The sequence below is a fragment of the Protopterus annectens genome, chromosome 1.part2 (genome assembly GCF_019279795.1).
Source record: "Protopterus annectens isolate FY-2018-M chromosome 1.part2, PAN1.0, whole genome shotgun sequence".
NCBI lineage: Eukaryota > Metazoa > Chordata > Ceratodontiformes > Protopteridae > Protopterus > Protopterus annectens.
The window spans coordinates 669485238-669501461 of record NC_056727.1 but is presented as its reverse complement, the minus strand read 5'-3'; the positions used below and the strand labels follow the sequence as shown (position 1 = coordinate 669501461).

General features: G+C 43.6%; 1 protein-coding gene across 1 annotated transcript in view; it reads right to left on the bottom strand.

Annotated features, from left to right (window-relative positions):
• Nucleotides 1-4926: 4926 nt before the first annotated feature.
• LOC122790693 (cystatin-2-like) overlaps nucleotides 4927-16224 on the bottom strand; it is a 128058-nt gene continuing 116760 nt past the window's right edge. Inside the window, exon 3 of the mRNA XM_044058238.1 lies at nucleotides 4927-5249. Coding sequence (XP_043914173.1) covers nucleotides 5172-5249 — 78 coding nt within the window. The 3' untranslated portion in view covers nucleotides 4927-5171. The remainder of the gene's footprint in view (nucleotides 5250-16224) is intronic.

The window sequence follows — 16224 nt, the reverse complement described above, 5'->3', positions numbered from 1 at the left end:
TCAGATGGAGGGTTTGTAGGTGTGAGTGGATAAGAGATCCACTCTGTTGTGTGATGAGGTCCACCTTGTGAGGTAACTTGTGGCGATTGCCCTTGGCTAGTGAAAAAAAGAAGGGGGAACCAATGCTGCCTTGGCCAAAAGGGAGTCACCAGCAAGATTTTGGGTTTGTCCTGTTGAATCTTCAGCAAGACTTTCTATATTAGGGGAGGGGGGGGGGGACGCATAAAGAAATTTCCCGTTCCAGGAATTTGAGAATGCATCCACCCTCCATGCCTGAGGAGAAGGGGTCCTTGTGCAGAACAGCTTTAGTTGCCTGTTCTGAGGGGAGGCAAACAGGCCTATTTGAAGTATACCCCACCGGTGGACTATATCTAGAAACACATCTCTGTGCATCATCCATTCGTGGTTCAGAAATATTCACCTGCTTACAGCATCTGCCTGAACATTGTTTAGTGGTGGAATGTAAACTGCCTGCAGCATTACCTTGGAGAGGGTGGCCATTTCCCAAGTTTGGAGAGCCAGCCTATAAAGTAGGTAGGATTTTGGGGTCTATATTATATCCTCGAACGCTTAAAAACGTGAACGCTGATTGATCGAACTTATTTTCACGAAACTGTAAAATATCGAAGCAGCAGAAACTCAAATCGTTTCCTAGGGAAAGAATTTGGTTGTCCATTTCTGTTGCTTCAGTATTTTCAGTGTTATGGTGGAAAGTTACCGATCGGATTCAGGTAAGTGTGGATGTGAGTGTTAGGGTGATTTAGGTGAGTTAGGGTTAGGGCTCGGGTTACGTGTGTGTGCGATTGAGTGGACATGAGGGTTAGGGCAGATTTAAGTGAGTTAGGGTTAGGGAACGGGTGAGGTGAGTGTGCGATAGTGACGGACCTTAGGGTTAGGGTTTGGGTTAAGGTAAGTGGGTAGTTAGTGGTGTGTGCATAGTTTAGTGTACAGTTAGGTATCAGATTGTAGGTGTATGTGTGTGGATTTCTGTTCGTTTGGTGTGCTTGTGCTGTGTGTATGTGTTTTGGATCAGCGATTTTTTTCCCTGGGGAAAAAAAATCGCTGATCTGACAGTTTGAGATTGTAAGCTTTCGCTTAAATTAGGTCGATCAATCAGCGTTCGATGATATAATCTAGACCCAGATTTTGTTCCTCCTTGTTTGTTGATGTACCACAGGTCTGTGGTGTTGTCTGTGAAAATTTTTAGAGGTCCTGGGTGACTGAAGGGGAGGAAAGTCTTTAAGGCTAGGATAAGGGCAGTCATTTCCCTTACGTTTATATGTTTTTTCCTTTGATGGTAATCCCATTGTCCCTGAACCTTCAGACCATTCATAGTTGCTCCCCACCCCAGGTCTGATGCATCTGTGTACATCTGTTGAGCCACAGGGAGAGGTTGTGGAGGCAATCCTGGGTTCAGGTGAACTTGCTGGATGCACCAACTAATCTCTTTCTTGAGTCATGGAAGGAAGGGAATCTGAAATTCTAATGGGTGGGCGTGTTGGGACCAGACATTCTTCAGGTGCCACTGAAACTTTCTGATATGTAGTCTGGCTAGAGACAGCACTGGAAGTGTGGCCGCCATAAAGCCCAAGAGGCATCGAAACTCCCTGGCTGAAATGCTGCTGGCTGGGAGTAGGTCCTTGAAGTATGAGGTTAAAAATGTGACCTTTTCTGGAGGGAGGGAGGCCCTCAGCAGATCTGTCCTATCTGCTCCCCAGGAAAACTTGATCTTGTGATGGGGTCAGGGAGGACTTGAGCTGGTTGATGGTGAAGCCTAAGGCTTCTAGGAGGGAAATGGTGAAAAGTAAATGCCTTTGGAGGGTATCTGGATGACTGGCTTGGATGAGGGGATCGCCCAGGTAAGGGTAGATCTGAATGCCTTTTGATCTGCAAAAGGCTACCACTGGAGCTAGGCATTTTGTGAATACCCTTGGTGCTGTGGACAAACCAAAAGGCAAGGCAGTAAACTGATAATGCAAGGACTGCACAACAAAACATAAGTATTTGTGGTAAGATGGATGGATAGGGATGTGAGGGTATGCGTCCTTCAGGTCTAAAGTGGCCAGATATGAACTGGGGGTCAAAAGTGCAAGAAGGGTTTGAAGGGAGAGCATGCGGAAGGTGGGAACATGGAGATAGGGGTTTAGTAGGGACAGGTCCAGGATGGGTCCACATGGTCCATCCTTTCTTGGGACCAAGACGTGTCTGGAATAAAATCCTAGGCCCTCCTGTCTGGGTGGGACCTTTTAAATTGTGCCCTGACCGACCAGATCTTGAATGACCCGTGGGATGAGATAAATTTGGTCCTTTGGGGGAAGTGGGACTCCTTTTGGAATGGGCTTTTCTTTCCAAGTCATGAAATACCCTTTTTCCACTACTGACAAGACCCAGCTGTCTGATGTGATGTGTTACCACAGGGGGAGACAGTGAGAGAGGTTGGTAGGAGTGTGACAGTCATGCACTGTTGAACCTGTCAGGAAAGGGTTGTCTAGGAGTAGACTGGGGAAAAGTATGCCTGGAAGAGGATGATTTCCTGGCACCTTTCCTTTGCTTCAAAGAGGGTGGTGCGGAGGCCTTCCTGACAAAATTGGGTTTGGCAGGGTAGTTTCTATGAAACTCTGGCACTGGTGATACAAAGAGATGCTTGAGGTCCTGCAACTCCTTGATTTTCTCTTGCAGAGCCTTAAAAAGCTCTGACGGTTTACCAAAAAGAAAAGTATTATCAAGTGGAGCATCCATGATTTTGCTCTTAAAATCATCAGGCAAATGTTGTAGCCTAAGCCAGGAGTACCGCGGAAGAACAGACGCAAGGGCAGGTGATTTAGATGATGCTTCTGCAGCATCATAGCTGCATTTTATGGAGTGCCTCAAAACCTGTACAACTAAAGAAAGGGTAGAGGCCACCTGGGCCTTGTTAGAGGAATCAGGAGCATCACTGCCTTGGTCTAAGGCCTGGGAAATAAGAACCAGAGCATATTTCACCATATGTGTTTGGTAGTTGATGGCTCTGAAAGCCAGTGTAGAAGAGGTGTAAATTTTCTTTCCTAAACTGTCCATCATTTTGCTGTCCTTATCTGATGGAAGTAAAGAAGAAGAGGGTATCTGTCTGGATTGCTTATCTGGTGCAACCGCAATTATAGCAGGGACTGCCACATGGGGCTTAATGAGGAATTTACAGTTGTCAGGTATTTATAGAACCTGTCTGGACTCTTAGGTGCAGGTGGAGAATCAGGAGCTTTGGAGGAAGAGGCAAAGGCTTCCAAGTATGCAGGGATGACTGGCAGGATGGCTGAGGAAGAAGGGGATTCCATCTGGAGAAGATCATAATATCTTTTTTGAACCTCTGTCTTTTGATTGGAATCCCACTTAAAGTACTCCCTAATTTTGGTAATGGTTTCCTCAAATGTAATGTCTTCTGGTGGGGAGTCACCTTCTAGGGAGTCCTCTTCTGGTAAGCAGTATCCTAAGGGGGAGGCTAGTTGACAAGTGTAACAGAGAGACTCATCAGAAGATGAAGAGGAAGATTCCTCTTCTGGAGTTTGAGGAGAGGGGCATAAGGATGCAGGCCTGGGACTTAGGGCTGGCACAGCAGACAGGGCCTGTGAAGTAGCAGACCTGAGGGCCATGAAAGCTTGGAAAAGGAATTGTGAAAAAGTCTGCCAATCTGGGATACTCTAAGAAGAAAAGTGTTTAGTTTTTTTGTTTCTTTTTCAGTGAGGGCTTCCTAGGTCCAGACTGAGTAGAAGCAGGCCTAGGATCCAAGGAAATGGGAGGAATGGAGGGAGACTCCATGGAAATGGAAGCTGGCAAAGGGGGTCCTGGCGAACCTGCCCCCCAACATCGAAAACTGACATTGGAATAACCTTCGTGGACATGCCGGTGGAAGAAACCAGAGCAGTGTCAGATACGGAACCTGCAGTATTCACCAAAGCCATCGGATGTACCTCAACCCCTAAAAAGGCAGTTGGTGGGATGTCCGAATCCAGAGGTGCAGGCACTTTCTCAGGCCTTAAGACTTTTGGCTTTTTTCTTAGGTGGTTCAGCAGACACACCGGGCATCACTTCCGTACACAAGGCTAGTCTTTTTAGACGTTAGTTCTCTACAAAAAGATTAAGGGCCTCTAGATGGCTGCGTAGGATCTTCGGAATAAATACCTGGCAAATAATGCAAGATATGTAGTCGTGGGAAGGCCCTAGGCAAAAGAGGCAGAGGTCGTGGGTGTCTTTGTGCAGGATTTGATGTCTGCACTTACATTTTCCCTTTCTAGATGACATGGACGGAATCAGCTAACAATTAAACAAATGACAGCAACCAGAACTAGTGAAAAAGGTAAAGGTTCCCCAATGGAGTATTTATCTTTTTAGAAGTCTTTGGTGCAGAGCAGAATGATCGCTCTAACGTTCGAGTGGCGACAGAGAAGTTCTGAGGTCTCTGTGTGCAGACATCACATTTATGGCCCACGGTTTATGGCACCTATGTGTGATGCCCCACACACCATGCAGCATCCAGGCTAAGCTTTTGTACATAAGCCGGATATTTGGGTCGCCTCATGCAGAGGATCCCGTTTGTTTAGAATACTGAAACATGAGAATAGAAGGACATCAAAAATTCATGCCACCACAAAGGTGAGAAATCCAGATACAAGAAAAAGGACACAGTGAAACTAAGCAAATGGGAGCTTCAGTTTACAATAGATGGTGTGCAGTTCTGTGCTGCTGCTCACATTTAAATTTTCCAGACACCCTTCAGAATGGTGCACTAAAAACCTGAGGCTCTGTTTGGTTAACACTGTTCAATTAGACAAATTAACCTGCAAGGTACACTTGCTGCTATACCTTTTAGTGTTGCTTTCCAATGCTTTAAGGTCTAACATTGTACTGAGATTTTAATTACATCTTAATACAATAATTTACAGGTCAATTCTGTATTATCAAATCAGTTTTTATTTGGATTTGAAAAAAGAGATTATAAAATTATGTATGTTAAACAGCACTGCCACCATAACAGCCCAGAAAATTACGTAACCGATATCAACATTTGCATTTTAAAAAATCAGTTGTTACATTGTAAGAACTAATCCAGCACTGAAGAGACTTTAGTGATTTAATTGCAAAGCAATGCCACTAAGTAGAAGCTTTCTGTAGAAGACGTGATACATGCTTTTCTTGTCTCATACGCAGTTATGTTGCCGAAGTTCAGATGTCTTCAACCAAGGAACAACATAAACTAGAAAAGTACATTTGTAAACCTAAATGGAACAAAAGATAAAAAGGTGTTAACATTAACTGCAAAAGAAAGTCTGTATTTACAGCCTCAAAACAGATACAAGACACAATGGGGCCAATGTATCCACTTCTCATACAGAACCTCTCTTGCCTGTCAGTTCTCCACAATATTGAGTAATCATTTAGCAAACAATATTTAACAATATGAAGATACAGGCATAAAACAGTATACTTTCACATGCTTATACAAAGGATTGCTCATTATCACTTAAGTTTATCTAACATGCCAAGCACAGTTTATCTGCAACTGCTTTTTTGCTCAGTTAAGTATTACCTTTGCAGCAAACAAAACTGACATGCTCTGGGAATCATCCAAACTCCCCTCCTTCACCTTCGCCAGATATATCACTATTACATGGAATTTCTCCATAGAAAGAAAAAGGTATCAGACTCATATTATAACCACCCTGACTGTCTCCTGGGAAGCACTGTCGCTTTCCAGACATCTACTTCTGAAGGGCTTATGCTGGTGAGGGCCATGGATGTAGGAAGATAACAGTCTCCTGGTGTTATGATGCACATTTCCATGTGCGCTAGATTGTTTAAGGGCTCATGCAGTCTAAGCTCACTTTCAGATTGAAAATTGTTAATAATGCATTTTGTTTAGCAAAAATGGACCTCAGTAATGCAAAAATATCTAGCTAGATTGTGACCACAGTGAAGTTGCTTATCTCAGATTTTAAGCATAAAACAATTTTGGATTTTTTTCCTCATAATGTAGTTAATTTTAGCCCGACTTGTTCATATTACCTAATGTATTTACTATTTTCACTACTTTTTTATATTTAATGTGTATGGTAAGTTTATGACTTAAGTGATATTCCAATACATTCTGTATGGTGGCTATTTTACAAAATCTAGTAGTGAGATAATGCAATGGACTATTCAATAGTTTACTGCAAGACATCAATATATGGTGACGAGACTACAAAAAACGCAAACAGGCATAATGGATTAATGAAAGAATGAGAAAACTTTACATTTCATTGCTTTATTCTTATGTTTTGAGCCTCACACTGTCATGCAGTAGCATCCTATATACTCTTCTCTAGTTTGTGCCCTGACAAGTTTGTGAAAAACTGCCAATGTGTTATAATTCAAGTTCAATTAGTGTTAGTATTTTATATTTAATATTATTAAAAATGTTCTTTTTGAATGAGACTTGTGAACTAGGTTTAATTACTTATAAGGAAAAAATCAAGTATTAAAACAAATGAACAGGAATGGAAAACACTGACCCTTGTACAGGGATTGAACCCCCCACCCCCGCATTCCATGCTGTTGTCAAGCCAATGGACAAACAAGGAGTGCCTGACAGTTACCTGCTTTTCCCCAAGATGAGTAAGAATATTGTAACGGTCAACTCAGTAAATTGACTGCAAATGATCAGCTTTTCCATCAAGAGTTGGATGATTTGTTGACCAAAGTTATAGGTTAAATAGATCAGCTAGCTTCTGATGGGAAACAAGAATTCAAGAGTGTGTGTGTGTGTGTGGGGGGGGGGGTGCACGGCACATGAGCCATCATACAAGATGGCTGCCTAGATGACTGGCCCCATGTCTGGTAGATAAGTTTATTTTTCAATTAATTTGGTGGAAAACTGGCCTAAACTATGGAGGAAACCATGTACAAAGTGGTTCAGAAAGCAAAATGTGAATCACCAAACTGGCAAGAAAACGTAGCAAGATCATGCACCATGTCAAGTAAATTTCTAAAGCGCTTGTGAACCAGAGTATGGAGGTAGGTGAAATTAGGGGAAAACACTGAAATACAGTGGCAAATAGTTGACTGTATGTAGTAAAATGACAGGAAAATGAGATTAAAAAGTCTGTTGCCTGCACAGAAACTTAAGTAGAGAAGCAGCATGATTTAGAATGCAGAACATACAGAGACAATTTCAATGTCGGCCTGAGGGAAGGTCTGGAGGAGAAAGAAGCAATACAGTATGCACAGCAGTAGATAAAGGCAAGTAAATGAAAAGAACTGACTGTCAAAAAAAGAGCAAAAAGGGTTGGCAAATTTACTGTGAGTGCAGAAAGACAGACAAGTAACTGTAAAGTGCCACAGTTACCGGCTGAAGGAATGGAATGTTAAGACTGTGGCACTTAGGAAGGGTTTTATGACAGCTAGCTGCAGAATTAAGACTGTAGATGAATTTCCACCACAGATTTACATAAAATAAAATGGTTTGCTTACATCAGCTTGAAATTTAAGACAAGCAGAACCAGCAGCATTTCTACTACATCCTGCAATTCTCAGTCATTAGGAAATGAAATGTACTAAGGGCTAAAGAAGGAAGGAGAGGGAAATACACATACACAAAGACATGGCAGTAGTGAAAAAAAAAAAGGGACTTCCCCACCAAATGCCTTGAATTGTATTAACAGCAGAAGTGCTTGTAGACTATGCAGATAGCACAAGGACACAGGAGGAGACCAGGCACATTAAGTCTGGAAGAGAGGGTTGGCACATTGGAAAAGTGAATGTGACAACCGGTACAGTCAGTTAATGAGGGCAAATGCTAGCATGCCAGAAATGGGAAGGCAAAGATTCTTTGGGTAAGACAAATATATACAGACATTGGCGACCCCCTAGAATGGTGCAGAAGTCCTGATACAGATACCCTAATCAGAAAAAAAGCTTTGTTAAAAGATAAGACTTCAAGAGAGAATAGGGAGAAGAGAGATTTGGGCGATAAGGAAGACAGCATTTGGGGTCAGAAGGAAACACAGAGGAGATATGGCAATGGGAAACTGAAGATTCTTACAGACTGGCTCAGGACAGATGTCTCATGGATGGATGGGGAAGGAGAAAAGCAGCTTGGGAAGGTAGTAATGACAGTAGAAAACCGTGCCATGCGAGTAGTTAAAAATCATTTTTACTGGAAAGAGTGGCGATTTAAATGGTACTAAATGATGCTGCACTTTTTTCTCCATTACATTTTTTTACGTTACCCTACCTGGTATACAAACTCAAGTAGTATGCAGCAGAAGGGACCACAACATCTACAGGTGAACTGCTTAGAAGTGTAAAGCATCACAGCAGTACTGTGTTTCGAACCTTGTCACCTACACTTTAGCATGTAAAGTGAGCTGCACTACATCAAGTTCCCAGTGGAATGAAAAGTGAGAGTATATTATGTCATTCTCGGATACTAACATGTTTAAGGACAGTAAAATAAAAACATATTTCATGGAGGTGAGCCGAGCATGTGAAGATACGTCTCTGTGTGAAAAGACTCATGCAGACAGTCTTGCGAGTCAGTTCTCAATTACCTTAACAAAACTTTGTCGAATTAATAAAACCGTGATGTGTAAAAGTCAACTTAACATGGACTATACAAGTCTACAGACCATTTGTAAAAGTGCAGCTAGCACACAGTACGAGGTACAGGATGATAAAATGACACAAAATTTGCATGGCATGTAAATATTGCATGATGAAATAAAATTTTCTCAGCCAGTAAGTAAAAACTTTCATATTACATTGTGGCAAACTTTTATGCATGATGCTAGCTAAAGCAAAACTAATACACCAGTCACTGCTGGATGTAGAAAGTTTGGGATTTGTATGGGAGAGCTCCTATGTAGGACAGTTTGTAATGGCAAGTTAGGAGTTTACAGGACAGTTTCTAGGGACAGGTTAGGAGAATAATGAGGCCTATATCAGTATGACTATGCAGACATTAATGGATAAGTTTTGCTTTCAAAATCAATTTTTAAAATCATCAGGTGGGATCTCATTGAGCCTGTTGGCCATTAACCATACACTGTGATAGAATGGCTAATCTGTTAACCTTCTTGGGGGGGGGGGTGATATTCTTGGTCAGGTCCTTATACTCTGGTGAAGTGGCAGGTGGGGAGGGAGTAGGAAATTGGGGGTGGAACATGGAATGTTGTAGAGATTAATAATCCAATAAAAAAGCAAGTTAAAACCCAAATTAAATTAAACATTGAGGAGTTAACGCCAGAAAAAATATCATAAATGGTTAGTCTCAAGCTGGGTAGAAGGAAGAGGAAGAAGGGAGTTGGGATCTTAACTAGTTTGGTTGAATAGTGGAAGACAGTGAGGGTTGTTAAAGACAGGAAGGCAAATGGGTGGTAGGCAGATGGCTGACAGGAATGCCTTTATGCTCTACGGTCAAAATGCAGATGAACCCACAGTTTTTTTTAAAGACTGGTTGAGGAATCTGCAGGCAAAAAAGAAACAGGAAGACAGAATAGTGGTAGGGAGTGATTTAAAAGTAGTGTTAGACCTGATGAACAGGGACAGGAAATATGGAGCAGAAGAACTTCACAGGTACAATAAAAAAAACCCTAGTGAGGGGGTACAGGAGAGATCGCTGGATGTATGGCAACAGCTAAGACTAGGAGTGGCAGGGTTTACATTTCAAGATGAGCTAAACAAGCCACTAGGTTGGACAGATGACTGGTGGATGAAAAAATATTTAAAGAAATAAGAGCTGTCTACTGCAGAGAAATAAATCTCTCAGACCATGCAATTGTTCAGCCGAGCTGTGATATAGGGAGTCGGATGGTAGATAGATGGAGATGTGTAGGAACAAGAACAGCCAGAATTCCAAGATGTAATCAGGGCACAGCAAGTGGCTCTTAAGAAGAGGCTGAAAGAATGAGGCGTCAAAGCTACACTAAAAACTAGCAGTTCAAATGGGTAACTCCACAGCCAATGAAAATTCAACATCTTCAGCTTACAAGGATCCAATGGACTTCAAAGGACTTTACCATAAAATAATATGAAACACACTTTCACATATACAAGTGCTTTGGGGTTTTATATTAGTTTATAATAAAGTACTCTGAAGTACACTGGCTCCTTGTGAGCAAAGATTTGATTCAAAGATAAAATCAGATGGCTAGAAGGGCAGGATGGTAGGTGAGGGGAGAGATGGTTATTAGGATGTTGACGTAGTGAGTTAATAATCGGGAAAAAGAAAGCCTGGATTATTTCAGTGGAGGACAAAATGGTCAGAGAAAGTTGAACAAATTAGCAAATAAAGGCACAATTCAGACTTTAATGAGCTTGAGCAAACACTGACCCCACTCAAATTGTTTTCATCTACAAGTGGAAAAGTTACTTTTTTGTAGGAGGAGGAGCAGCGGGAAATAATTTACTAACAAGAAATGGGGAGGTAATTGAGGCCATTAGGATACCCAAACAACTTCATAAAAGAGTGGGTTTTCAGGTGAGTAGTACAATAAAGCATACAGAAAGGGACATTAAAGTTATGGAAGATGCTAGAGCATCACAGTTGTATAAACAAAAAATTTCCCTATATCCCTATGCAGTGCAGATGCAAAAGTTTTTGCTCTTACTTTGACAGCACAGTACCATTTTCCGTTCTAAATGGTCTTCCTTCCTCATAGTGAAACTGCAGAAAGCATTCCATGGAGTTTCTAGATCTGCCACAATAAGATGAATGAGCATAACTACCTGAAAATTAAATGGACTATGCTGGCCTGAATTCCAAAGCAAACAATCTGTAGCAGGTACCACTCAAGGCATTGGAAGTGACAAGCTTTTTATGCTGAAAAGGCAAGTCCTTCTCAGACAATCTGTTCTAGTAATGCTAGAGTGCTGTACATATTTATGCAGGAGCTGTTTCTGGCTGCATAGATCTAACTGAAGATCCAAAGATGGTTTAAAAAAGGCCTGCCTTTAAAAACTGCGGAGAAATTCCCTTATTAATGCAGATGCACTCTGGGGTGGTATGACATAACCAATTATTCCTTTTAATACCTGTGGTCCTAGAATAATCATCCTCTGAGGAATCCTTCTCAACTGGATTTACTTCTGATATTGCCACTGTATCCCAACACACACCAACTGCTTATTACTTTAACCATATTCTTTGACTTGTCAAGTACAGGGTCTCAAACACATTGATTGATTTAGAGACATCAACTCTACTTCACTGGATATTTTTAAGTTAATTTTTTCATACTATACATAGATACTTCCCAAATGGTGCTAGCCAGTGCTTTTCTTAAGGCACTGTCGAAGGTGATTTAATAAACTGTTTACCACTAGGCTTAGTGAAGTTCTACTAGTCTACAAGGCTGACTCCCAGTCTCTTTTTGAAATCAACGTTCTTCTTAGTCAACAGTTACTTAAACATGCAATGATGATGTTCTGTTACACTAAAAAGCAGGCCTTGAGAAGTTGGCCGTAACTGTTTTCAAAATACAAGCAAAAGTCTTTGACATTACGCCACACTAAACAAGACAAAATGATGTAAAAGAGTATTCTTGAAGACCAAACTGATGCTGTGGTGCATATCCTGTGGCCTGGACTCAAGAAATGCACAGGTTACCCTCCCACTGTAAAGGACCCTTAACTTGTTACAGCAGGGCGATGTCTCCAGGCAGTTACGTCCTACTGATGCTCCTAAGCGCCAAATATTGCTTGTTCATATTCGCTTTAATAATTCCAAAACCATGCTACATGCAAAGTGTTAAGAGTTCATCTTAATGAATATACAATGGCAAACAAACCTGTATTAATATTTGGCATCTGTCAAGTGCAGGTAAAAACATATTAATTGCTGATAATGTAATATTTACATAATGCCATAAATTTAATAGTTTTCTAAATATCTAGACAACCAAGTAGCACAGACAGACGTGCTTAACCTCATATGAAAGCTCTGATCGATAAACAAAATGCTGCTGACAGTATGCGTGTAATCTGAGAGGTTGCCGAGATATTGTTTAAGTCGTTTACAAAATATTACAAACTTAACAGTTACTCCCTCGGATTCTCAAAAGCTTGCATGGCATGCATGATTAGTGTTAGATGAAATTTTGCCAATATGGCGGCCGAGCGATCCACATATGTGCACGTCTGACGTGCGCGAGTGCTGTAGCACTAGTGCCGCACGTCCCTAGCCCCCGCATGCAAATCACCTTATTTGCAGGTGAAAACCATGCAAATGAGGTAAATTAGCCATCCGGGAAGCAGGAATCAGGGCATGCACGACTAGCGTAATATGCAGAAATGTAATCAGTTAGTGACAGAGTACGGAACTGCAAATTGCAAAACAGAGCTATGACAGCTGTAAATAAAGGCTGCATAGCATTGAGGAAGCATGCCAATGGCTAAGTAGAAAACCACTGGCATTGCAAACAATGCCAAATGTACAGAATACAACTTTTATGATATGTCCACTGATCACATCCGTTGAAGCATAGGGCAGCGGTGCGCAAATTGGACCGGTGGGGAAATAAGAAAATAAACCTAAAAACAACAGTCTAACTAAAATCAGTATTCCTCCATGCAAGTCAATGGCAGGCAAAAGACAACCTGGCCAGTGAGTAGTGGTTGCTAAGGGGGGGGGGGGGGCACAGTGTGACACATGTAACTATACATTAGCAGGCAATTCTATGCAAATGAGGGGAAGGATAGTGAATCCCGGTTTTCCCCAGCATGTGAGGGAGGTCCTAACAGTGTACGAGTATGGATAGCTGAGTGCAAGACTAGGAGGTAGGTGACATCATGTGTGGGAGTGTCAGGCATACTGTCAGAGGATTGGAGCCCTGTGGCTCAGGGTTGCATCCAGCTTAGCACAGCAAAGCCAGGAGGTGTATCTAAACTTGCCCAGCTTGTACGACACAGTGTAAGCGGGTGTTCGTGCCGCATAATGGGATCTCCAGGAAGATAAAGGAAGTGAACCCAGAAAATAGTAGCAGTGTGCACATTGCAGTACACTGATTGCGCTGTGCGCCCCTGGGATGAATCAGAAGGGCAATGGGAAGGGAAAGCAGCAGTAGGAAGTTAATCAAGGGGTACTAGGTTCGCTGCCAGGTGAAATGAATCGGAACCAGCCAATTACACAGGCAGCAGACCAGCCCAGCCCAAAACACCACTATAAACTATGTAAACACCTACCCCTCCAGTTTTTCCCACACCCTACACCACCGCTGTAAACAAGCGGGGAACTTTTAACACTCACAACAGCAAAATGGTAGGGGCTGCAATAGCTATTATACAACTTGTGGAAGAGGCTGAGGGTGGCGAGGATGGAAATGTTGCCGACCAACCCAGAGTGAGGAGACGGAGAAGAGTGTACAGACCCAGGGTGACCTACCAAGGGCTACATGAGCTGGAGATAGTGGAGCATTATAGGGTGGACAGGGACCTCCTACAGCAGATTATTGAGCTGTGCCGGCCACGCCTGACATACAGAACTAATAGAGGGGAACCCATCCCAGTGGAAATGAAAGTATGTGTAGGCCTAAGAATACTAGCTACAGGTACCTTCCAAAGGCCAACTGGGGATATGATGGGGATCTCACAGGCATCAGCATCCAGGGTACTCCATCAGTTCCTGGATGCCATGGCAGCACATGTTTGTGAGCACATATATTTCCCCTTCACCCGTGAGGCGTTGGCCAGCAGTATGTGTCTCTTCCACCAAATAGCAGAATACCCTGAGGTAGTGGGTGCAATAGACTGCACGCACATATGCATCAAAGCACCACCCGGTGAGCAGGGTAGGGTTTACATCAACAGCAAGGGCTTCCCCTCCATCAACTGCCAGGTCGTGTGCGATGCCCAGGGCATAATGCTGAACATGTGTGCTGGCTGCACTGGAAGTTATCACGATTCCCACATCTGGCATCTGACGCAGCTGTACCAGAAATTTGCCAATGGGGACATCCCACATAGTCACCTAGTGAAGGATGCTGGATACGCACTGGAGCCGTGGCTGATGACACCCATCAAAAACACAAACGCACCCGAACAAGAACTCCATAATGAGGCACACGCACAAACAAGAATCATAACAGAGCGTGTGTTTAGGATGCTCAAGTCACGGTTCCAGTGCTTGGACACATCTGGTGGAGCCTTGCAGTACTCACCAACTACATGTACCCAAATTGTCCTTGTATGTGCCATGCTACACAATATGATCCTGCGGAAACAGCTGCAGCAGGAGCAGCAAGGGGCAGGGCCATATAGCCCCCCACCAATGCCAAGGCCTGCGCAGGCACAGAGCGACTCGGAGGAGGAACAACCTGAGCCTGCCCCAGACGGAGGCGTGCCCAGTATGCCCTGGCCAAGAGGCAACGCATATCACATACACTGACACAGGAGGGACCCAGGGAATAGCACCTCTCTCTGACTCTCACATACAGTAAAAGGGATGCCAAACATTACACTACCTGTGCCTAACCATGGGTAGGCAGTTTACTACGTGCATCCGACATTGGCAGCCCTGCAGCACCACCCGCAATACTGGGAAACCCACAGGATAAGTGACTCACACATGCCAGTCAGGATGGGGGTCACATACCCAACAACAGTCACAGCCAGCAGGACAAGTGTAGACAAACACAAACAAATGCTGTACTATGGCCTCTGAATGAGGGGTATGGCTGACTCCCACCCAGGCCTACACAGCAGGCCAGGTAGTGGGATGTCAGTTGTGACAGCTAGGAAGTCAGAAACCAATGTGTATGCACACCCCTTACAAGTCGAATACGCTCCTTTGGCAAGGCTGCTAATGTCACGCAACTTGAAGTACACCTCTGGGACGATTGTAGCTGAGTAATCTCCGTAGTACGTCCCATAACATTGTATGGCCATAGTGTGATTAAGGAGTTAGTTGGGAGTTCTAGCCCCTGACCTGCCGACTGTGTGTGTATGCGTGCATGTCTGACTGTGCAGGGAGCAATGCTTTTAGGTAACTCACACCCCGTACATTTCACATACCAACCTTTGGCAAGGCTGCTGATGTCACCCAGCTAGAAATACTCACCTGGGAAAGCTGTAGCCCAGTAATCTCCGTAGCGCATGCTGTAGCTGCGTACTGCTGTAGTGTGAATTAGATGTGTGGTTGGGTTCCATCCCCACACATGGCATTTCCAGATGTATTGTGTGCGTGTCACTGTCTGTGAAGGGAGCAATGTATTTTAGGCTAGTCTCTCGCAGTCATTTCAAAGCCCTACTGATGTCAGTCAGTGTGAAATACACTTACGGGCAAGGACTGCCCCACTAATATCTGTGGCGCTTACTATAAAGTAAAGTTGTGTACACTTACCATAAATGTAGATGTTCGAGTGCATTCACTGTTGAACTCATTACATTTGGGTAATCTGCTGGCAGGTTGCCCCCAGTCGGCCTGAATAACCTTTCCCATACCCTTAGTCCATACAGCCCCCGTATGACCTGTGTGATGCATGGGATACCTGCACAGTGATGTGGCAATCCCACAACCGATGAGTTGTACACCTGGCCCTGCCACGTGTGTCAATGTGTGTGCGTCCTTGTGAGAGTGCAGCTGTGTTGACCCAGACACCTGCTCATGCCGAAAGGTACCATACATCTACTGTATCCCTGTTGCAGATGTCACTCTCCATCACATATGTGTTCTGAGTGCTCCACAACAGGTAACCCATGTGGTGCATCCAATAATTGCAGCAGACTGTGCTAGCACTACATAGTTGTCAAGGGTTTCATACCCTGTGCTGCTAGGTGTGTGACACAAGCATACCTAAGTTTTACCCTCCCACCCCTCCTTGACACGTATTAGCCTCTGTCTGCGTCCCCCACCCCCTCTCAGGTGGACGTAGAGACCTACACCTGCCTTGCTTAGGCAGCAACATGTGTAATGTAGGTAATGCTCATGATCAGCTGATGGCCTCTGGATGAATCGCAGCCCTCCCCTAGCTGACTGCATGTGAAACACCTGTGGTAACATCCCCATCTCCAATTGTATGGAAACACACTCCAATACCCAGGAACATCATGGTGGCGTTTGCCCTTGTCACCCACTGTGAGTAGGAACTAGATCTGGTGTGTGCCAAACAGCATCCCAGATGGATTACAATGTACCTCTAACAACATACACTGTGAAAAACGTGCAAAGGTGGATGTGCCTGACCTGACTACAGCCTGTAGGTGCCTCTATACCGCATT